Here is a 25,040-nt window from a genome sequence, read left to right as displayed (position 1 = left end):
TTACACCTGCCCAACACCTCCTCCCTCAGTACCATCCAGGGCCCTAAACAGTCCTTCCAGGTGAGGCGACACTTCACTGTGAGTCTGTTGGGGTGCTCACAGTGTGGCCTCTTGTATATCGGTGAGATACTACATAGATTGAGAGACCGCTTTGCCAAGCACCTATGCTCCATCAGCCAGAAAAAGTGGGATCCCCCAGTGGCCACCCAATTTAATTCCACTTTCCATTCTCCTTCCGACATGTCAGTCCACGGTCTTCTCTACTGTCGTTATGAGGCCACACTCAGGTTGGAGGAACAACACCTTATATTCTGTACGGGTATCCTCCAACCTGATGGCATGAACACAGATTCCTCGAACTTCTGGTAATGCCCTCCTCCCTCTGAAGCTCTATCTCCTTCCCTTTCATCCATATCCTTCTGTCCTCTCCCAGCTCTTTACTTCACCACCCCCCCCCCCAGTCTCACCTGTCACCTATCACCTTGTATTTCTTCCTCCCCTCCTCCCTCCTTTTTGCTCTGACCTAATTTTTTTTCTCCGGTCCTGATGAAGGGTTTTGGCCCGAAACAGCGACTGTTTACTTGTTTTAAGGACTACATAAAGGGCAAGGAAAGGGCATATAAGGTAGCAAAAGGTGGGAAGTTGGTTGATTAGGAAGCTTTTAAAATCCAACGAAAGGCAACAATAAAAAGCTATAAGAAGGGAAAAGATAAAATGCAAGGGCAGACTAGCCAATAATATAAAGCAGGATATCTAAAGTTTTTTTCAGTTATAAGAAGAGTAAAAGGGAGGTGAGAGTTGATATCAGATCACTGGAAAATGATGCTGGTGAGGTGGTAATGGGGGACAAAGAAATGGCAGATGAACTTAATGGGTACTTTGCATCTGTCTATGCTGTGGAAGGCACTAGCAGTGTGCCAGAGGTCTGTGAGTGCCATTGCTATTACAAAGGAAAAAGTACCAGGCAAACTGAAAGGTCTTAAGGTGGGTAGGTCAACTTGGTCAGATGGACTACATTACAGAGTCCTGAGAGACGTTACTGAAAAGATAACGGATGCAATGATCATGATTTTTCAAGCATCACTTGATTCTGGCATCATCCCGGAGGACTGAAAGATTGCAAATGTCACTCCAGTCTTTAAGAAGGGAGGAAGGCAAAAGAAAGGAAATTATAGCCAGTTAGCCGAACCTCAGTGTTTGGGAAAGTGTTGGACTCTATTATTAAGGATGAGGTTTTGGGTGTACTTGGAGACCAATGATAAAATAAGTCAAAGTCAGTATGGTTTCTGTTAAGGGAAATCTTGCCTGACAAATCTGTTATAATTCTTTGAGGGAGTAACAAGCAGGGTGGACAAAGGAGAGGCAGTGGATGTCATTTACTTGGATTTTCAGAAGGCATTTCATAAGGACCTACACATGAGGATGCTTATGTTGTTTGAGAAGATCAGTGTGAAGGATCTGAGAGATCTTGGAATCCATGTCCATAAGACACTCAAAGATGCTGCACAGGTTGACAGAGTTGTTAGAAAGGCGTATGATGTATTGGCCTTCATCACTTGTGGGATTGAGTTCAAGAGCCATGAGGTAATGTTACAGCTATGTAAGACCTTGGTCAGACCTCACTTGAAGTGCTATGTTCAGTTCTGGTCATCTCACTACAGGAAGGATGTGGAAATGTGGAACACACTCAGCAGTGATGGTAGAGGCAGACACATGAGGGGAAATTAAGAGACTCTAAGGCACATCCTATCACTGAACTGTTCCCACAACCTCTGGACTCACTTTCAAGGACTCTTCATCTCATGTTCTCAATAGTTATTGCTTATTTATTCATTATTATATGTGTTTTTCTTTTTGTATTTGCATAGTTTGTTGTCTTGTACACAATAGTTTTCTGCCCTGTTTCTACAGATTTTCATTGATTCTGTTTTCAGAACATAAGAAATAGGAGCAGGAGTAGGCCGTCCAACCCATCAAGCCTGCCCTGATTTGGTTTTGGATTTATTGAGTGAGAAAAAGAATCAGGGCTGTAAAGCATGACACATATGTACATTGATAATAAATTAACTTTGACCATGAATGAAAGACATATGGAGGGAAGGAAAAGATGCCTCTTGGAGTGGGTTAAAAGGTGGCCTGAAGGGCCTGCGCTGTGCTGTAGTGTTCAATGTTCTGTGTTTTCCTGGAATGGAGAGGATTAAAACAGGAACATGACTGCTACGTATCAGTAGGTAAGCTCCAGGAAAAATTCCCCTTATTTGAGGCAGATAGGAGGAAAAGGGGAACCTACAGATGGACATATGATAGACTTTTGCAGAGAGTGAACCCTATCAAGTTAAGTATATTATCTTTATCTCAGTTCTAATGAGAGGTCTCTGACATGAAATACCGATCTGTTTCCTTTCCCACAGATGCAGGCTGGCCTGTTGAATACGTGCACCAAACTGGGAGATCAATTGGCTTAACACAGAAGAGGGGGTGGGGAACATCTGCATCTTGTGTAAGAGTTTGTCCAACCCAATTAACATCACCAGGTTCAATTACAGATTTTACCCCTCAACTATCAGATCCCACACCAGATTCAGGAACAGTTATTACCCACAACCATAAGATCCCACACCACCAGGTTCAGGAACAGTTATTACCCCTCTGTCATCAGGTCCCACACCAGGTTCAGGAAGAGTTATTACCCCTCAACCATCAGGTCCACACCACCAGGTTCAGGAACAGTTAATACTTACAACCATGCCATACAAAATTGGATAAGTTCACTCAACTTCACTCACCCATGTTCCCATAACCCATGGACTCACTTTCAAGGACTTTTCATCTCATGTTCTCGATATTTATTGCTTATTTATGAATTGTTATTATTGTTATTCTTTTTTCTCTTCTTGTTGTTTGCATTTTTTAGTCCTATTGTGTGCTGTATTTCACTGACTATTGAGTTTCATGGTATTTCCCATGAATGCCCACAATAAAATGAATCTCAGGGTGGTATATGGTGATATTTGTGTGGTTTGGTATTAAATTTACTTTGAAGCTTGAACAGTGAAGGGAGTGTCACCTCTTGCTGGTTATGTAATGGACTTTGCCCGATCCTGTGCCAAGAGTCTAACAGCCTGTTGTACTGACTATTCCTACCTGTAGCATGGCTCTTATGAAGCTGTCCACCTCGCTCTGCACCACACTGATGAGGTTCTCGACAGCCATGTGAGTAACCAGTGATGACAACCTCCCCAGGCTCTGGGTCACCTGACGGGCATCCTGTAGCCATCTTTCTGCCTGTTCTTGCTGTAGCCGGGCAGTGTGCACAGGCGCCCTGGGCAAGTTGTCCTCTATCAGCCGGAGCTGCTTTTTGCTGTCTTCCACCATCTGATAACTGTCCATATGTACCTGCACCAATCACAGATCGCAATCAGCAGAAGGGACCCAATCACAGATCACAGTCAGCAGAAGGGAACCAATCACAGATTGCAGTCAGCACAAGGGAACCAATCACAGATCACAGTCAGCAGAAAGGAACTAATCACAGATCACAGTCAGCAGAAGGGAACCAATCACAGATTGCAGTCAGCACAAGGGAACCAATCACAGATCACAGTCAGCAGAAAGGAACTAATCACAGATCACAGTCAGCACAAGGGAACCAATCACAGATCACAGTCAGCAGAAGGGAACTAATCACAGATTACGTACACAACGCTGGAAGAACTCAGCAGGCCAGGCAGCATCCATGAGAAAAGAGTAGCCAACGTTTCGGGCCGAGACCCTTCATCAGGAATGGGGGGAAGAGAGGGCCGAAGCCCAGTAATAGAGATAATAGAGACCTCTCTCCCCTTTCAACTTTCTGCTTCTTTATCTCTACAGTTCTTTCATACTTATCCCCTCCCCCTCCCCCCCCTTTATCTTTCCTCTGATTGGTTTTCCACCCGGCACCTCTAGGCCCTAACCCCTCCCCTATCTCTATTACTGGGCTTCAGCCCTCTCTTCCCTTCCATTCCTGATGAAGGGTCTCGGCCCAAAACGTTGGCTACTCTTTTCTCACGGATGCTGCCTGGCCTTCTGATTTCTTCCAGCGTTGTGTGCGTATTCTTTGATCCATAGCATCTGCAGTTGTATTTTTGTGTTTTAATCACAGATTGCAGTCAGCAGAAGGGAACCAATCACTGTCACAAACGTGAAAAAATCTGCGGATGCTGGAAATCCAGAGTAACATGCACAAAATGCTGAAGGAACTCACCAGGTCAGGCAGCATCTGTGGAAAGGAGTAAATAGTTGGTGTTTTGCACTGAGACCCTTCATCAGGACTGGGAAAAAAAGATGAGTTCCGAGTAAGAAGGTTGGGAGGAAGAAGTACAAGCTGGTTGATGATGGGTGAAGGAGGGTGAAGTAAAGAGCTGGGAAGTTGATTGGTGAAAGAGATAAAGGTCTGAGGGAGGGGGAATCTAATAGGAGAGAGTGAAAGACCACGGATGAAAAAAACTGTGCAGATCAGTCAGCAAAGGTGGGGGGGGGGGGCAATCACAGATCACAGTCAGTACAGGGGAACCAATCAGACCAGAGTCTGCACAGATGAACCAATCACAGTTCAGAATCTGCACGGGGGCGCAATCACAGATAAAAGTCTGTACAGAGGGAACCAATTATACATCAGAATGAACCCAGTGAACAAATCAGAAATCAGTTCTGGGGAACCAACCACAGGGGAGGTGAGATGGGGAAGATTTACAAGGGGTCTGAGAGCTAACTTCTTCACCCAGAGGGTGCTGAGTGTACGGAATGAGCTGCCAGAGTAAGTGGTTGAGTAGGGCCAATTATAATATTTACAAGCCATTTGTAAATGGATAGAAAGGTTTAGGCGGTGTTGGGCCAAATGGTAGCAAATGGGAATGGCTCAGTTTACACATTACAGCTTTGATCTGAAGGGCCTGTATCTATGTGCTATAATCCTGTGGCAGAGCCCTTAACAGTGTTGATGAGCAAGGGGATCTTGGGGTCCAAGTTCAAAGCTCCATGAATGTGGCTACGCTGGTTGATAGGGTGGTTAAGAAGACATGAGCAGGCTAACCTTTATTAGTCGAGGTATTAAATTGAAAAGTCAGGAAGTTGTATTGCATCTTCATGAAACATTATAAAGCATCTGGAATACAGCATACAGTTTTGGTCACCCCATTAAAGGAAGGAGAGGCTGAAGAAGAGATTTACCAGGATGATGCCTGGATTATAGGACATGTGCTATAATAATAAGTTGGACAAATCCTGAAGTCATGCCCTCTTGTCCTAGACTCCCCTACCATGGGAAATAATTTTGTCATGTTTAATCTGTTCAGGCCTTTTAACATTCAGATTGTTTCTATGAGATCCCCCCTCGTTCTCCTGAACTCCAGGGAATACAGCCCAAGAGCTGCCAGACATTCCTCATACAGTAGCCCTTTCATTCCTGGAATCATTCTCGTGAATCTTCTCTGAACCCTCTCCAATGTCAGTATATCCTTTCTAAAATAAGAAGTCCAAAACTGCACACAATACTCCAAGTGTGGTCCCATGAGTGCTTTATAGAGCCTCAACATCACATCTTTGCTCTTATATGTTGCCTGGATTGGGGAGCATAACTTATGAGAATAGGTTTTCTCCTTGGAGTGAAGGAGGATGAGAAGTACCCTGATAGAGGTGTATAAGATGATGAGAGGCATTGATCGTGTGGATAGTCAGAGGCTTTTTCCCAATGGCTAGCATGAGAAGGTATAGTTTTAAGGGGCTTGGAAGTAGGTACAGGGGAGATGACGGGTAAGTATTTTACGCAGAGGGTGGTGAGTGCGTGGAATGGGCCAGCGGCAGTGGTGGAGGCAGAAATGATAGGGTCTTTTAAGAGACTCCTGGATAGGTACATGGAGCTTTGAAAACTAGAGGGCTATGGGTAAGCCTAGTAATTTCTAAGGTAACGACATGTTCAGTACAGCTTTGTGGGCCAAAGGGCCTGTACTGTGCTGTAGGTTTTCTATGTTTCTATATTCTATACCTCTAGAAATGAATGCCAACATTGCATTAGCCCTCTTCGCCACCCACTCTACCTGGAGGTTAACCTTTAGGGTATCTTGCACAAGGACTCGCAAGTCCTTGTCTAATTTAATGCTTTTCAAAAGCTCCACCACATCCTCTTTCTTAATGTCTATATGCTCAAGCATTTCACTCTGCTGTAAATTATCCCCACATTGCCAAGGTCCTTTTCCCTGGTGAATACTGAAGCAAAGTATTCATTAAGTACCTCTGCTACCTCCTCCGACTCCATGCTCACGTTTCCACCATTGCACTTGGTTGGTCCTATTCCCACACGCCTCATCCTCTTGCTCTTCACATTCTTGTAGAATGCCTGGGGGTTTTCCTTAATCCTGCTCTCCAAGGCCTTCTCATGACCCCTTCTGGTTCTCCTAATTTCATTCTTGTGCTCCTTCCTGCAACCTTGTAATTTTCTAGAACTCTAACATTACCTAGTTTCTTGGCCCTTTCATAAGCTTTTCCTTTCTTTTTAACTAGATTTTCTGCATCCTTTGTACACCACGGTTCTTCTACCCTACCATCCTTTCCCTGCCTCAGTGGAATATATCAATGCAGAATATCATGCAAATGTTCCCTGAACAATTGACACATTTCTGCCATCCACTTCTCTGAGTACATCTGCTCCCAATTTTTGTCCCAAGTTCCTGCCTAATAGTATTCTATTTTCCCCCACCCCAATTAAGTGTTTTCCCAAATTGTCTGCTCTTATCCCTCTCCAGCACAATGGTAAAGTATATAGAATTGTGATCACTACCTCCAAAATGCTCTCCCACAGGGAAATCTGACACCTGACAATGTTCAATTCCTAATACCAGATCAAGTACAGCCTCTACTCTATTTGGCTTATCTACATATTATGTCAGGAAACCTTCCTGAACACATCTAATAAACTCCACCCCATCTAGTCCCCTTGCTCTAAAGAGATGCCAGTCCATATTAGGAAAGTTAAAATCACCAATCACAACAACCCTATTATTGCACCATTCCAGAATCTGCTTCCCTATCTTCTCCACAATATCCCTGTTACTATTGGGGGCGGGGTCTATAAAAAACACCCAGTAGAATTTATTGCCCCTTTTCAACTTACACCCACACTGACTTAGTAGACAATCCCTCCATGATTAGTAATGCCACTCCATCTCTTTTGCCTCCCTCCTTGTCCTTTTTGAAACATCTAAAGCCCGGCACATTCAGCAGCCATTTTTGCCCCTGAGACATCCAAGTCTCTGTAATGGCCACAATGTCATAGTTCTATGTATTGATCCACGCTCTAAGTTCACCCGCCTTGCTTATGATACTCCTTGCATTAAAACAGACACATCTCAAACCATCTGAGTGCATCATTGCACTCAGTCTGTCTGTCTAAGTGCATCTTTGCTCCAATATCTGTCTATCCTTCCTCACAAACTCCCTACAAGCTGTCACTACTTGTGCACCAACTGCCCCATCTCTGCTTCTTCACTCTGGTTCCCACCCCCATAAATCTAGTTTAAACCCTCCCCAATAACATTAGGAAATCCCAGGGTATTAGTTTCCATCCAGTTCAGGTGCAACCTGTCCCAATTGTACAGGTCACCCCCTCCCCAGAAAAGGTTCCACTGATCCAAGAACTTGAAACCCTGCCCCCTGCACCATCTCCTCAGCCAGTCATTCATCTGCACTGTCTTCCTGCTCTGACCTTCCCTGCTCGTGGCACCGGGAGCAATCCGGAGATTACCACCTTGGAGGTCCTGCTCTTCAGCCTCCTTCCTAGCTCCCTGAACCTCATGCACAGCATCATCTACCCCTCTCCTGCCTATGTCATGTACCACGACCTCGGGCTGCTCACCCTCCCCTTCAACAACGTTCTGCAACCACTCAGAGACATCCTGGACCCTGGCACCCGGGAGGCTTCACATTATCCTGGCGTCTCTTTTGCAGCCACAGAATTTCCTGTCTGTCCCCCTAACTATCGAGTCCCCCATGACTATTGCTCCGCCTGACTTCACCCGACCCTTCTGAGGCTCAGAGCCCACCACAGTGCTACGGGTCTGGCTGCTGCTGCCTTGTCCAGATAGGTCACCCCCTCAGCAATAGCCAAAGGAGATACCTGTTGCTGAGGGGAATGGCCACGGGGGGCGCTGCACTGACTTCTTTTCTCCCTTTACCTCTCTCAGTGGTCACCCATCTACTCCCCGAATTCTGCAGTGGGTGTAACCACCTGCTCAAAAGTCACATCTGTCAATTGCTCTACCTCCCAGATAATCCTCAGCTCATCCAACTCCAGCTCCAGCTCCCTAATGCCGTCTTTCAGAAACTGGGGTTGGCTGCACTTCCTGCAGGTGTAGGAGACTATCAGGATGCATGAATTCCACATCCTACAGGAGGAGCAGTCCACTGCCATATCTGCCATCCTGCCCGCACTGTGCAATGGACAACCAAGACCAAATCAGCAATAATGAAAGGAAAGCCTACCCTCTTATCCATTTCTTTGACCTCAGCCTCTTCTCGCCAAAGCTTCTAAGTCCCCACTCTGACAATAGACAATAGACAGTAGGTGCAGGAGTAGGCCATTTGGCCCTTCTAGCCAGCACCACCATTCACTGTGATCATGGCTGATCATACACAATCAGTACCCCATTCCTGCCCTCTCCCCATATCCCTTGACCCTGCTATCTATAAGAGCTCTATCTAACTCTCTCTTGAATGCATTCAGAGACTTGGCCTCCACTGCCTTCTGGGGCAGAGCATTCCGCATATCCACCGCTCTCCGGGTGAAAAAATTTTTCCGCATCTCTGTTCTAAATGGCCTACCCCTTATTCTTAAACTGTGGCCTCCAGTTCTGGACTCACCCATCAGCGGGAACATGCTTCCTGCCTCCAGTGTGTCCAATCCCTTAACAATCTTATATGTTTCAATCAGATCCCCTCTCATCCTTCTAAATTCCAGAGTATACAAGCCCAGTCGCTCCAATCTTTCAACATATGACAGTCCCGCCATTCTGGGAATTAACCTTGTGAACCTACGCTGCACTCCCTCAATAGCAAGAATGTCCTTCCTCAAATTTGGAGACCAAAACTGCACACAGTACTCCAGGTGGGGTCTCAACAAGGCCTTGTACAGCAGCAGAAGGACCTCTTTACTCCTATACTCAATTCCTCTTGTTATAAAGGGCAGCATGCCATTAGCTTTCTTCACTGCCTGCTGTACCTGCATGCTTGCTTTCATTGACTGATGTACAAGAACACCTAGATCTCATTGTACTTCCCCTTTTCCTAACTTGACTGAATTTAGATAGTAATCTGCCTTTCTGTTCTTGCCACCAAAGTGGATAACCTCACATTTATCCACATTAAACTGCATCTGCCATACATTTGCCCACTCACCCAACCTGTCCAAGTCACCCTGCATTCTCATAACATTCTCCTCATATTTCACACTGCCACCCAGCTTTGTGTCATCAGCAAATTTGCTAATGTTACTTTTAATCCCTTCATCTAAATCATTAATGTATATTGTAAACAGCTGTGGTCCCAGCACCGAACCTTGCGGTACCTCACTGGTCACAGCCTGCCATTCCGAAAGGGACCCGTTAATCGCTACTCTTTGTTTCCTGTCAGCCAGCCAATTTTCAATCCATGTCAGTACTCTGCCCCCAATACCACGTGCCCTAATTTTGCCCACTAATCTCCTATGTGGGACTTTATCAAAGGTTTTCTGAAAGTCCAGGTACACTACATACACTGGCTCTCCCTTGTCCATTTTCATAGTTACATCTTCAAAAAATCCCAGAAGATTAGTCAAGCATGATTTTCCCTTCATAAATCCATGCTGACTTGGACTGTTCCTTCTACTGCTATCGTAATTCCCTCCTTTATAATTGACTCCAGCATTTTTCCCACCACTGACGTCAGGCTAACCGGTCTATAATTCCCTGTTTTCTCTCTTCCTCCTTTCTTGAAAAGTGGGACAATATTAGCCACCTTCCAATCAACAGGAACTGTTCCTGAATCTATAGAACATTGGAAAAGGATTACCAATGCGTCCACAATTGCTAGAGCCACCTCCTTAAGTACCCTGGGATGCAGACCATCAGGTCCCGGGGACTTAACAGCCTTCAGACCCAACAGTCTATCCAACACCATTTCTTGCCTAATATAAATTTCCTTCAGTTCATCCATTACCCTAGTTCCTTTGGCCACTATTACATCTGGGAAATTGTTTGTGTCTTCACTAGTGAAGACAGATCCAAAGTACCTGTTCAACCCATCTGCCACTTCCTTGTTCCCCATAATAAATCCACCCGCTTCTGTCTTCAATGGCCCAATTTTGGTCTTAACTATTTTTTTGCTATTCACATACCTAAAGAAACTTTTACTATCTTCCTTTGTATTCTTGGCTAGTTTATCTTCGTACCTCATTTTTTCTTGGCTTATTGCCTTTTTTGTTATCTTCTGTTGCTCTTTAAAAGCTTCCCAGTCCTCCGGTTTCCCGCTCATCTTTGCTATGTTATACTTCTTCTCTTTTATTTTTATACTGTCCTTTACTTCCCTCATCAGCCATGGCCGCCCCTTACTCCCCTTAGGATCTTTCTTCCTCTTTGGAATGAACCAATCCTGCACCTTCTGCATTATTCCCAGAAATACCTGCCATTGTTGTTCCACTGTCTTCCCTGCTAGGGTTTAGTTCCATTGAACTTTGGCCAGCTCCTCCCTCATAGCTCCATAGTTCCCTTTGTTCAACTGTAATACTGACACATCTGATTTTCCCTTTTCCTTCTTAAATTGTAGGTTAAAACACATCATATTATGGTCACTACCTCCTTATGGCTCCTTTACCTCGAAGTCCCTGATCAAATCCAGTTCATTGCACAACACTAAATCTAGAATTGCCTTCTCCCTGGTAGGCTCCAGTACAAGCTGTTCTAAGAATCCATCTCGGAGGCACTCCACAAACTCCCTTTCTTGGGGTCCAGTACCATCCTGATTCTCCCAGTCTACCTGCATGTTGAAATCCCACATGACAACTGACGATGGCTGCCTCATTGATGGCCGCTCCTCTAGACCCTGTCTCTCTTTTATGGTTTAAAAGAAAAACCCCGTGCCCTGTTTGGAGGTGCTCCACCTGCCTTCTGGGGCTGCTGATGCCTCTGACGCTTCCTGTGCCTGTACACTGTCTACTGTTTTTACGGAAACCCCCATGCAAGGAGAAAGAACTCACTATGTTTGTTGGTGCTCCACCTGCCTTCTGCTGTTGCTGATGCCTTGATAGAGTAGATGGACAGAATCTGTTTCCCAGGGTTGAAATGTCAAATACCAGAGGCAGAGCAAGAGGGTGATAGAGAGGAGCTACAGGCAAGTAGTCACATCAGGGCCTTGGAAGACAGACAAGTGGGTAACAGTCAGGAGAGGGAAGGGGAATTGTCAGGTACTAGAGAGTACCCCTGTGGCTGAACCCCTTGACAATAAGAACTCCTGCTTGAGTACTGTTGTGGGGGACGGCCTTCCTGGGGGAAGCGATAGTGGCCGTGCCTCTGGCACAGAGTCTGGCCCTGTCGCTCAGAAGGGTAGGGAAAGGAAGAGGAAGGCAGGAGTGATAGGGGACTCTATAGTTAGGGGGTCAGGCAGGCGATTCTGTGGACGCAGGAAAGAAACTTGGATGGTAGTTTGCCTCACAGGTGCCAGGGTCTGAGATGTTTCAGATCGTGTGCATGATATCCTGAAGTGGGAAGGTGAACAGCCAGAGATTGTGGTACATATTGGTACCAATGACATAGGTAGGAAAAGGGAGGAGGTCCTGAAAACAGGAGTTAGGAAGGAAGTTGAGAAGCAGGACCTCAAAGGTAGTAATCTTGGAATTACTTTCTGTGCCACGCGACAGTGAGTATAGCAATAGGATGAAGTGGAGGATAAATGTGTGACTGAAAGATTGGAGCAGGGGGCAGGGATTCAAGTTTCTGGATCATTGGGACCTCTTCTGGAGCAGGTGTAACCTGTACAAAAAGGACGGGTTACACTTAAATCCGAGGGGGACAAATATCCTGGCGGGAAGGTTTGCTAAGGCTGTTGGGGAGAGTTTAAACTTGAATTGCCGGGGGGTGGGAACTGAACTGTAGAGATGGAGGAAGAGGCAGTTGGCTCACAAATAGAGAAAGCTTGGAGACAGTACAAGAGGCAGGATAGACAGGTGATAGAGAAGGGATGCATTCAGATCAGTGGTTTGAGATGGGTCTATTTTAATGCAAGGCGTATTATGAACAAAGCAGATGAGCTTAGAACATGGATCAGTACTTGGAGCTATGATGTTGTGGCCATTACAGAGATCTGGATGGTGCAGGAGCAGGAATGGCTCCTTCAAGTGCCAGGCTTTAGATGTTTCATAAAGAACAGGGAAGGGTGCTAAAGAGGTGGGGACATGGCACTGCTGATCAGAGATAGAGTCATGGCTGCAGAAAAGGAAGAAAAGTCATAGAGAGAATGTCTACTGAGTCTCTGTGGGTGGAAGTTAGAAACAAGAAGGGGTCAATAACTCTACTGGGTGTTTTTAATAGACCACCCAATAATAACAGGGACATCGTGGAGCAAATAGGGAGGCAGATTCTGGAAAGGTGTGAAAATAATAGGGTTGTTGTGGTGGGAGAATTTAATTTCTTGAATATTGATTGGAATCTCCCTAGAGCGAGGGGTTAGATGTGGAGGAGTTCATTAGGTGTGTTCAGGAAGGTTTCCTGACACAACATGTAGATAAGCCTACAAGAGGAGAGGCTGTACTTGATCTGGTATTGGGAAATAAACCTAATCAGGTGTCAGTGGGAGAGCATTTTGGAGATAATGATAACTATTCTAACTCCTTTAGCATAGCACTGGAGAGGGATAGGAACAGTCAAGTCAGGAAAGCATTTAATTGGAGTAAGGGAAAATATGAGGCTATCAGGCAGGAACTTGGAAGCATAAATTGGGAACAGATCTTCTCAGGGAAAAGTACGGCAGTAATGTGGCAATTGTTCAGGGGATATTTGCGTGGCATTCTGCATAGGTATGCATCAATGAGACAGGGAAAGGATGGTACGGTACAGGAACCGTGCCGTACAAAAGCTGTTGAAAATCTAGTCAAGAAGAAATGAAAAGCTTACAAAAGGTTCACAAAACTAGGTAATGATAGAGATCCAGAAGATTATAAGGCTAGCAGGAAGGAGGTTAAGAATGAAATTAGGAGAGCCAGAAGGGCCCATGAGAAGGCCTTGGCAGGCAGGATTAAGGAAAACCCCAAGGCATTCTCAAGTATGTGAAGAGCAAGAGGATAAAACATGAAAGAATAGGACCAATCAAGTGTGACAGCAGAAAAGTGTGTATGGAACCAGAAGAAATAGCGGAGGTACCTAATTAATACTTTGCTTCAAATATTCACTATGGAAGAGGATCTTGGCGATTGTAGTGATGACTTACAGCAGATTGAAAAGCTTGACCATATAGACATTAAGAAAGAGGATGTGGTGGAGCTTTTGGAAAGCATCAAGTTGGATAAGTCTCCAGGACTGGATGAGATGTAACCCAGGCTACTGTGGGAGGTGAGGGAGGAGATTGCTGAGCCTCTGGCAATTATCTTTGCATCATTAATGGGGACGAGAGAGGTTCCAGAGGATTGGAGGGTTGCAAATGTTGTTCTATTATTCATGAAAGGGAGTAGAGATAGCCCAGGAAATTATAGACCAGTGAGTCTTACTTCAGTGGTTGGTAAGTTGATGGAGAAGATCCTGAGAGGCAGGATTTATGAACATTTGGAGAGGCATAATATGATTAGGAATAGTCAGCATGACTTTGTCAGAGGCAGGTTGCACCTTACGAGCCCGATTGAATTCTTCGAGGATGTGACTAAATACGTTGATGAAGGAAGAGCAGTAGATGTAGTGTATATGGATTTCAGTAAGGCATTTGATAAGGTACCCCGTGCAAGGCTTATTGAGAAAGTAAGGAGGCATGGGATCCAAGGGGACATTGCATTGTGGATCCAGAACTGGCTCGCCCATAGAAGGCGAAGAATGGTTGTGGATGGGTCATATTCTGCATGGAGGTCGGTGACCAGTGGTGTGTCTCAGGGATCTGTTCCAGAACCCCTACTTTTTGTGATTTTTATAAGTGACCTGGATGAGGAAGTGGAGGGATGGGTTAGTGAGTTTGCAAATTTGGAGGTGTTGTGGATAGTGTGGAGGGCTTTCAGAGGTTACAGAGGGACATCGATAGGATACAAAACTGGGCTGAGAAGTGGCAGATGGAGTTCAACCCAGATAAGTGTGAGGTGGTTCATCTTGGTAGGTCGAATATGATGACAGAATATAGTATTAATGGTAAGGCTCTCGGCAGTGTGGAGGATCAGAGGGATCCTCGGGTCCGAGTCCTTAGGACTCAAAGATGCTGCGCGGGTAGAATCTGTGGTTAAGAAAGCGTATGGTGTATTGGCCTTCATCAATAATTGTTCGGCACAGACTAGAAGGGCTGAGGTGGCCTGTTTCCATACTGTAATTGTTATATGGTTGTATGGTTATAATTGTGAGATTGAGTTTAAGAGTCTAGAGGTAATGTTACAGCTATCTAGGACCCTGGTCAGACCCCACTTGGAGTACTGTACTCAGTTCTGATCGCCTCACTACAGGAAGGATGTGGAAGCCATAGAAAGGGTGCAGAGGAGACTTTCAAGGATGTTGCCTGGAATGGGGAGCATGCCTTATGAGAACAGATTGAGTGAACTCGGCCCTTTCTCCTTGGAGCAGCGGAGGATGAGAGGTGACTTGACTTTTCCAATAATACTAGATCTTGGAGACTTAACGCTACTTTGCTTCAAGACCCAGAATTTATCACCTACATAAAACAGCAAATTGACTTGTTTTTTTCAACAAACTATACTGAAGAAATTGACAGAAGAATACTTTGGGACTCTTTTAAGGCTTTTATCCGTGGACAAATTATCTCATATTCCGTTGGTAAAAGAAAACAAAGATATTTAGATATTGCTTTATTAGTGGATAAAATTAAGGAAATTGATAAGATTTACTCAGTGACTCCTACCAAAGAACTTTATAAGAAGAGAGTTGAGCTTCAAATGGAACATAGCTTATTATTATCTTCTTCAATTGAAAATCAATTAATTAGGACCAGGGCTCAATTCTATATTCATAGTGATCGAACTGGTAAACTGTTAGCTAATCAATTAAAAGCTATTTCGACTAAGCGACAAATTATTAAAATTCGTAAACAAGACGGTAATCTAACTACTGATCATAAAGAAATCAATAACACTTTTCAAGATTTTTATAAATCTTTATATCAATCAGAATTTGATGGTGACCTGTCCACGATGGATAATTTTTTTAACAATTTGAATATTCCTAAACTGACAGATGAAGATCGCAGCTTGTTCGATGCTCCTATCTCTATGGCCGAAATAGGAGAGGCTATCTCATCAATGAATTCAGGGAAAGCTCCTGGCCCTGATGGTTATATTGTAGAATTTTTTAAAACTTTTTCTTCTTTGCTTTCCCCTTGGTTATGTGAAATCTTTAATGATGCATTTGCTAAGAAGAGATTACCTCAATCTTTTTATGAAGCTGCTATCTCTCTAATTCTTAAAAAAGATAAAGATCCTACTTTATGTGCATCTTATTGCCCTATATCATTATTAAATGTAGATTCTAAGATTCTTACAAAAATTTTAGCCATTAGATTAGAAAAGGTACTATCACAGATTATTTCAGAAGACCAAACTGGTTTCATTAGGAATCGGTATTCCTTTTTTAATGCTAGAAAATTGATTAATATAATTTATACTTCATCACCCACAACCCCAGAATGTGTTATTTCATTAGATGCTGAAAAAGCATTTGATAGAGTTGAATGGACATACTTATTTAATGCATTGAGAAATTTTAATTTTAGTCCTAATTTTATATCATGGATTAAATTAATATATTATAAACATGTTGCTTCTGTTCTTACAAATAATTATAGATCCTCTTTTTTTCAATTATCTCGTGGTACGAGACAAGGTTGTCCCTTAAGTCCTTTATTATTTAATATCGCATTAGAACCTTTAGCCATTGCTATTCGTGAATCTCCTAATATTTTTGGTATTACCCGTAATGAGAAGTTATACAAGTTATCACTTTATGCTGATGACTTGCTGTTATATATTTCTGATCCTGACAGGTCTATTCCCGCTATTTTATCCTTGTTGGCTCAATTTGGTAGTTTTTCTGGTTATAAATTAAACTTGGATAAGAGTGAATTATTCCCCTTAAACGCGCAAACTTTATTGAATGATAGGATACCATTTAAAGTTGTTACTGATAACTTTATCTATTTAGGTATAAAAATTACCAAGAAATATAAAGATTTATTTAGACTGAATTTTTTACCTAAGGTTCATCAAATTCAACAACTTACTACAAGATGGTCTCCCTTATCCTTATCATTAGTTGGTCGGATTAATGCTATTAAAATGATGATTTTACCGAAATTTTTATATTTATTTCAAGCCTTACCAATTTTTATTCCTAAATCTTTTTTTGACAACATTGATTCAAAAATTTCCTCATTTGTGTGGCAAAATAAAAACCCCAGGTTAAGTAAAAGGCAATTACAAAAATCTAAAAAAGATGGTGGTTTAGCTTTACCTAACTTTAGATTTTACTATTGGGCGAATAATATTCGTAACCTAATGTATTGGAAATTAGATTTGGATTCACCATTGTGCCCACAGTGGGTAAATTTGGAATGTAATGAGGTAAAGGGATATTCTCTATTCTCCGTTCTTGGTTCTTTTCTTCCTGCTGATTTAGTTAAATTCAATAAACAGATATCTAATCCTGTTATCAAACATACATTACGAATTTGGTTTCAATTTCGTAAGTTTTTTACTCTGAAAAACTTTGTTCTTGATAGCCCTATTTTACTTAATTTTTTTTTCAAACCTTCCTTGACAGATCAAGCTTTTAGCATATGGAAAAGGAAAGGTATAAAATGTTTTCGTGATCTTTTTTCTGAAGGTACTTTGATGTCTTTCGACCAACTTTCCAACAAATTTAAATTACCTAAATCTAATTTTTTCAGATATCTACAAATCAGAAATTTTTTACATAAAGTTCTACCATCTTTTCCCAATTCAACTTCAATGGATTTCTCAGATTTGATTTTTACCTTAAATCCTTGTCAGAAGGGATTAGTGGCTTTTATTTATAATATGATTATGAAGATACAACCAGAAATATCAGATAGAATTAAACAAGAATGGGAAAAAGAACTTCGATATAATATATCAACAGATAAATGGGAAAAAATTTTACAAATGGTTAATTCCTCTTCTATATGTGCTAAACATGCTTTAATACAATTTAAAATAGAGCTTATATGTCTAAAGATAAGCTTGCTCGATTCTATTCTCATATTAACCCTCAATGTGACAGATGTCTTTCAGAAGTGGCTTCATTGACCCACATGTTTTGGTCATGTCCCACTTTACATAACTATTGGAAGGACATATTTGCTACCATTTCCTCAATTTGGAATATCGATTTACAACCTCATTTTATTACTGCAATTTTTGGTATACCAAATGAGGATGGTAATCAATTTTCCCCTTCAATCAGACGAATGATTGCTTTTGTAACATTAATGGCCAGAAGGTCTATATTACAAAACTGGAAAGAAGTAAATCCTCCTACCACGTTTCAGTGGTTTTCTCAAACTATTTCTTATCTGAGTTTGGAAAAAATTAGAAGCACTATTTTTGACTCATCAATTAAATTTGAAGAAACTTGGGGACCGTTCATTCGACATTTTCATATGAATTAATTTGGCCTTTTCCAGACCTTCTTTCTGCTTATTCTTGTTCAGGTATGGAGTTCCGGAGTTTTTTGACACTATCATATACTTATAAACTGTTATTATTGCCCATGTTAGTTTAGTTTAGTGGTTTTTTTTCTCAATATATATTTTTTTACATATTTTCAATTTTTTTTTCTTTTGACGATTATTTTTTTTTCATAATTATATAGACTTGATTGATTAATGTACTTTTTTTTTGTTGATGTTTAATAGGATATTATTATCTTATTACTAATGCAATTTCAAGTCTATTGTATTCATAACCTGTTCATTATTATGTTATGTTTTTTTTTATATATATATGAAACTCAATAAAAAGATTGAAAAAGAAAGAAAGAGAGGTGACTTGGTAGAGATGTATAAGATGATGAGAAGCATTGATTGTGTGGATAGTCAGAGGCTTTTTCCCAGGGTTGAAATGGCTAACATGAGAGGACACAGGTTTAAGGTGCTGGGGAGTAGGTACAGAGGAGATGTCAGGGGTAAGTTTTTTACTCAGAGAGTGGTGAGTGTGTGGAATAGGCTGCTGACAATGGTGGTGGAGGAGGATACGATAGGGTCTTTTAAGAGACTCCTGGACAGGTACATGGAGCTTAATAAAATAGAGGGCTATGGGTAAGCCTAGGTAATTTGAAAAGTAAGTACATTTTTGGCACAGCATTGTGGGTTGAAGGGCCTGTACAGTGCTGTAGGTTTTCTATGTTTCTGTGCATTTTAGGTGAGAAGAGGTAAATTCAAAGGAGTTGTTCTTTTTTAAACACAGTGAGTGGTGGATGCCTGGAATGCGGGCCTTGGTTGGTGGTAGAGACAAATACATTAGTGAGTTTTAAAAGACATTTAGATACTCATATGAGTGTGAGGAGATTGTAAGGATATGGACGTTGTGTAGGCAGAGGGATTAGTTTAGTATTGAATTGGTCTGTTCCTGTGCTGTGAGGGGTGGTGGCGGACAGGCGAGTGATGAACGCTGTGCAGGCAGGGGAATTTAATTGGTTAGGTGTTAAATCACTGGTTTTATTAGTCTGGCACAACATACGGTACTGTTCTATGTGCTGTGTGCAAGGGTGTTCGAGTATGTGCGGGACACTGACTGTGGACCCACCGTGGATACCCCGACCCTACCAGTTGTAGGATATGACTGCAGAGGGTGAAGAACTTCTCCAGCATTCTGCGGCCTTCGGAGAGATGGTGCTGGTGAAGATGCTCGAACTGCGCCAGTGTCAGAGGCTCTGTCGTGTCCAAGGGGAACCACTTCACCAGCAATAGTTCCTGGATCAGCCTGGATACACACAGAACAACTTTCTCTGTAGGGTAACAGCTAGTGATCTGTGTTCCCCAATGAGTGTGTGTGTGTGTGTGTGTGTGTGTGTGTGTGTGTGTGTGTGTGTGTGAGAGAAAGAGAGAGACTGCGTGCGTTTGTCTGCATCTGAGACTGAGTGTGTGTGTGGGATTATGTGAGTGTGAGAGCGAAAGAGTGTGAGTGAGTGTGTGTGAGTTTGTGCCTGTATGTGTGTGTGTGAGTGTATGTAAGTGACTGTGTGTGTGTGAGAGAGAGATTGCATGTGTGTCTGTGTCTGAGACTGAGTGTGTGTTTTTGTGTGTGTGTGTGTGTATGTGTGTGGGATTCTGTGAGTGTGAGACAGACCGAGACGGTGAGAGAGCGTGAGTGTGTGTGTGTGAGAGAATGAGAATGTGAGAGATTGAGAGTGTGTGTGTAAGTGTGACTGACTGTGTGAGAGTGTATGTGAGTGAGTGATTGTGAATGTGACTGTATGTGTGACTGTGCGTGAGAGATACTGTGTGTGTGTGGGATTCTGTGAGTGGGTGAGTGGGTGAGAGTGGGGGGTGTGAGAGTGAGAGTGAGTGAGAGTGGGTGAGTGTGAGAATGTGAGTGTGTGAGAGTGGGTGACTGTGTGAGTGTGTGAGTGAGGGTGTGTGAGTGAGTGTTGAGTGTGTGAGAGTGTGAGTGTGTGAGAGTGAGTGTGTATGTGAGTGAGTGAGTGAGTGAGTGTGAATGTGACTGTGTGTGTGACTGTGCATGAGAGATACTGTGTGTGTGTGAGATTCTGTGAGTGTGAGAGAGTGAGAGAATGTGAGTGGGTGACTGTGTGAGTGAGAGTGGGTGAGTGTGAGAGTGTGAGTGTGTGAGAGTGAGTGAGAGTGTGTGAGTGGGTGAGAGAGTGTGAGAATGTGAATGTGAGAGCCTGGGAGCTGCCCTGCAGTTGTGTCCAGGGGGTGTGAGCTGTGTTGCAGGCAGTTGTGCTCAGACAGAAAGTCAAAGTGACATGGACACAGCTGCCGACCATGGTGCAGTGCATCAGAAATTGGGCTGGTACCTGGAGATATGCAGCAAGGCTGCTCCGAAGTGCGGTGTGGCTGGGAGTAGGGAAGTCCACAGTCTGTTACACCGTCTCTGCAGACACCGTTGCTTTGTGTTCCTGTACCACCTGGAGCACACAGAGAGCCAAGTGTCAGTCGGGGCAGTACAGCTGAACAACACCATCCACAGCTCAGGACCACCATGACACTCAGCAAACCAATGTGCTGGTCAGGGTCAGGGTCAAAGATTCAAAGTACATTTATTACCAAAGTATGTGTGCAGTATACAACCCTGAGATTTTTCTTCCTACAGGCAGCCACAAAACAAAGAAACACAATGGAACCCTTTCAAAGAAAACATCAAACACCCAAAACCCAAATCTCACAAATGCAGAAAGTGGGCAGGTAACACACCGACCAGCTGAGGAATGTTCACTTTAGTCCAGTTCAGCTTGGCACCATGTCTGTCATTCGTCATCTGGAGGTCACAGAGCCAGTCCGCCCCAATCAAAATTGCAAAGTATAACAAATTGAAAATGGAGTTACCAGAATCAGATAACATGAACTGCAGAGTCTCTAAAAACGAATCCAATCAAATCTTGCCCAAGATCCAATATTCCGGCACCTTCCTCTGGCAGTAGCGATTGAGAGTGAGAGGGAGATGGAGACCGGTGAAATGCAGGCAGATGGTGCTGAACACCGGCTCGCTTTCTGCTCTTGTTCTCGTTGATTTCAATCTCACTCGACACTTTAATTAGTGAGATCAGTGAGAATGGACCCGATCATGGGCTCGCTCCCTGTGTACCCACGATGGTATCACCACCCACAGCTCCAGTCTGCTCATTAAATTTGCCGATGACACTACATTGATCAACCTAATTTCAAACAATAACAAGATGGCCTACAGAGAGGAAGTTATCACCCTGACACAGTGGCGTCAAGAAAACAACCTCTCCCTCAATGTCGCAAAAACAAAGGAGCTGGTTGTGGATTACAGGAGGAATGGAGATGGGCTAACCCCTATTGATATCAATGGATCTGGGGTTGAGAGGGTGAACAGTTTTAAGTTCCTCAGCATCCACATCACTGCGGACCTCACATGGTCTGTGCAAACCAGCTGTGTGGTGAAAAAGGCATAACAGCCCTTCTTTCACCTTGGATGGTTGAGGAAGTTTGGTATGGGGTCCCCAGATCCTAAGAACTTTCTACAGGGGCACATTTGAGAGCATCCTGACTGGCTGCATCACTGCCTGGTATGGGAACTGTACCTCCCTTAATCACAGGCCTCTGCAGAGAGTGATGCAGACAACCCAGTGCTTCTGTAGTTGTGAACTTCCCATGATTCAGGACATTTACAAGGACAGGTGTATAGAAAGGGACCGTAGGATCATTGGGGACCCGAGTAACCCCAACCACATTCTATTCCAGCTGCTACCATCTGGGAAACGGTACCGCAGCATAAAAGCCAGGACCAACAGGTTCCGGGACAGCTTCTTCTACCAGGCCATCAGACTGATGAACTCAGCTGATTTGAGTGTACTTTATATACATTGACTGTTCTATTTATTATAAATTACTATGGTTACACATTGCACATTTAGATGGAGACATAACGTAAAGATTTTTACTCCTCATGTACGTCAAGGATGTAAGAAATAAAGAGAATTTAATTCTTGGCCTCTAGGCTGCACAATCTGCTTCAAAATCTCACTGAGCTCCCTTAGAGACAGCAAAGCACCAGATTGCATAATTGGCCCAAAAGCACACCATCAAAACGTAAATCACAGGTAAATCAAAGTATGCATTCTTTATACAACCCTGAGATTAATCTCATTACAGGCAGCCACAAAACAAAGAAACCCAATAAAATCCATTAAAACAAAAGAAAAATGTCAAACACCCAACGTGAAGAAAAAAACAAATTGTGCAAACAATAAAATTAAGCAAATAGCATTCAGAACTGAAGTTCACAAAAGTGAGCCTAGAGTCAGGCAGATTCAGTTGTCAGCCACGGCCTCATTAGCAAAAGGAGTGAACTCACAGAGCAGCGAGCGAAATTCATTCAGAAAAGAGTAAAACTCACAGAGCAGTGAGCAAAGTTCATTCAGAAAAGTGTAAACCTCGTGGAGCAGCGAGCAAAATTCATTCAGAAAAATGTAAAACTCACAGAGCAGTGAGCGAAATTCATTCAGAAAAATGTAAAACTCACAGAGCAGTGAGCGAAATTCATTCAGAAAAATGTAAAACTCACAGAGCAGTGAGCAAAGTTCATTCAGAAAAATGTAAACCTCGTGGAGCAGCGAGCGAAATTCATTCAGAAAAGTGTAAAACTCATGGAGCAGCGAGCAAAGTTCATTCAGAAAAGTGTAAACCTCGTGGAGCAGCGAGCGAAATTCATTCAGAAAAGTGTAAAACTCACAGAGCAGTGAGCAAAGTTCATTCAGAAAAATGTAAAACTCACAGAGCAGTGAGCAAAGTTCATTCAGAAAAATGTAAAACTCACAGAGCAGTGAGCAAAGTTCATTCAGAAAAATGTAAACCTCGTGGAGCAGTGAGCAAAGTTCATTCAGAAAAGTGTAAAACTCACAGAGCAGTGAGCAAAGTTCATTCAGAAAAGTGTAAACCTCGTGGAGCAGTGAGCAAAGTTCATTCAGAAAAGTGTAAACCTCGTGGAGCAGTGAGCAAAGTTCATTCAGAAAAGTGTAAACCTCGTGGAGCAGTGAGCAAAGTTCATTCAGAAAAGTGTAAACCTCGTGGAGCAGTGAGCAAAGTTCATTCAGAAAAGTGTAAAACTCACAGAGCAGTGAGCAAAGTTCATTCAGAAAAGAGTAAAACTCACAGAGCAGTGAGCAAAGTTCATTCAGAAAAGTGTAAACCTCGTGGAGCAGTGAGCAAAGTTCATTCAGAAAAGAGTAAAACTCATGGAGCAGCGAGCAAAGTTCACTCAGAAATGGGTAAACTTCATGGAACTCAAATACCATCTATAAATTTGCTGACGATACAACCATTGTTGGTAGAATCTCAGGTGGTGATGAGAGGGCATACAGGGGTGAGATATGCCAACTAGTGGAATGGTGCCGCAGCAACAACCTGGCACTCAACATCAGTAAGATGAAGGAGCTAATTCTGTACTTGATGAAGGGTAAGATGAAGGAACACATACCTATCCTCGTAGACGGTTCAGAAGTGGAAAGTAAGCAGTTTCAAGTTCCTGGGTGTCAAGATCTCTGAGGATCTAACCTGGTTCCTAACACATTGATGCACTTCATAAAGAAGGCAAGACAGCGGCTATACTTTATTAGGAGTTTGAAGCGATTTGGTACGTCAACAAATACACTCAAAAACTTCTACAATTGTACCATAGAGAGCATTCTGACAGGCAGCATCACTGTCTGGTATTGAGGGGCTACTGCACAGGACGGAAAGCAGCTGGAGAGGGTTGTAAATCTAGTCAGCTCCACCTTGGTACTCGCCTACAAAGTACCCAGGACATCCTAAGGGAGCGGTGTCTCAGAAAGGCAGTATCCATTATTAAGGACCTCCAGCATCCAGTGCATGTCCTTTTCTCATTGCTACCATCAGGTAGGAGATACAGAAGCCTGAAGGCACACACTCAGCGATTCAAGAACAGCTTCTTCCCCTCTGCCATCCAATTCCTGAATGGACGTTAAAGCTTTAGACTCTATTGCACTTTTTTAATATACAGTATTTCTGTTTTTGCAGATTTTTAAATAATCTATTTAATATATGTTATCTATTTATTTATTTATTTATTTATTTATTGATTAATTAACATTTATGTCAGGATGCTGTTCATCGACTATAGCTCAGCATTTAATACCATCATTCCCACAATCCTGACTGAGAGGTTGCAGAACCTGGGCCTCTGTACCTCCCTCTGCAATTGGATCCTGAACTTCCTGGCCAGAAGACCACAGTCTGTGCAGATTGGTGATAACATATCCTCTTTGCTGATGATCAACACTGGCTTCTGTTCCTCACAGTGAGCAGCTGACAGTGGAAACGGCCCCAAAACACAGTCTTCCCAATGAGCGCCTTCATCATCCTCTTTCACAAGGGGCCAGGACCTTAGTTCATCTACTCAGATTGCTGCTGTCTCTCCTACACTAAACCCCTGTTACAATGACCAACAGGGACCCCTTCTCTCCAACACTAAACCCTGTTACAATGACCGTCAGGGACCCCTCTCTCCAAAACTAAACCCTGTTACAATGACCATCAGGGACCCCTCTCTCCAACACTAAACCCCTGTTACAATGACCATCAGGGACCCCTCTCTCCAACACTAAACCCTGTTACAATGACCGTCAGGGACCCCTCTCTCCAACACTAAACCCCTGTTACAATGACCATCAGGGACCCCTCTCTCCAACACGAAACCCTGTTACAATGACCATCAGGGACCCCTCTCTCCAACACTAAGCCCTGTTACAATGACCATCAGGGACCCCTCTCTCCAACACTAAACCCCTGTTACAATGACCATCAGGGACCCCTCTCTCCAACACTAAACCCTGTTACAATGACCATCAGGGACCCCTCTCTCCAACACTAAGCCCTGTTACAATGACCATCAGGGACCCCTCTCTCCAACACTAAACCCCTGTTACAATGTCCATCAGGGACCCCTCTCTCCAACACTAAACCCCTGTTACAATGACCATCAGGGACCCCTTCTCTCCAACACTAAACCCCTGTTACAATGACCATCGGGGACCCCTCTCTCCAACACTAAACCCCTGTTACAATGACCATCAGGGACCTCTTCTCTCCAACACTAAACC

At 43.2% G+C, this 25,040-nt stretch overlaps 1 protein-coding gene across 1 annotated transcript in view; it reads right to left on the bottom strand.

Annotated features, from left to right (window-relative positions):
- Window positions 1–25,040, bottom strand: part of LOC132390686 (dynein heavy chain domain-containing protein 1-like) — a 199,595-nt gene that overhangs the window by 110,713 nt on the left and 63,842 nt on the right. The window contains exons 6-8 of the mRNA XM_059963243.1: window positions 20,253–20,363; window positions 19,039–19,195; window positions 3,145–3,396 (exon numbers count right to left, since the gene is read on the bottom strand). Coding sequence (XP_059819226.1) covers window positions 3,145–3,396; window positions 19,039–19,195; window positions 20,253–20,363 — 520 coding nt within the window. The remainder of the gene's footprint in view (window positions 1–3,144; window positions 3,397–19,038; window positions 19,196–20,252; window positions 20,364–25,040) is intronic.

The sequence above is a fragment of the Hypanus sabinus genome, chromosome 3 (genome assembly GCF_030144855.1).
Source record: "Hypanus sabinus isolate sHypSab1 chromosome 3, sHypSab1.hap1, whole genome shotgun sequence".
NCBI classification, from domain to species: Eukaryota; Metazoa; Chordata; class Chondrichthyes; order Myliobatiformes; family Dasyatidae; genus Hypanus; species Hypanus sabinus.
The sequence above is the reverse complement of the archived record's forward strand: the minus strand, read 5'-3'. Positions and strand labels throughout refer to the sequence as shown.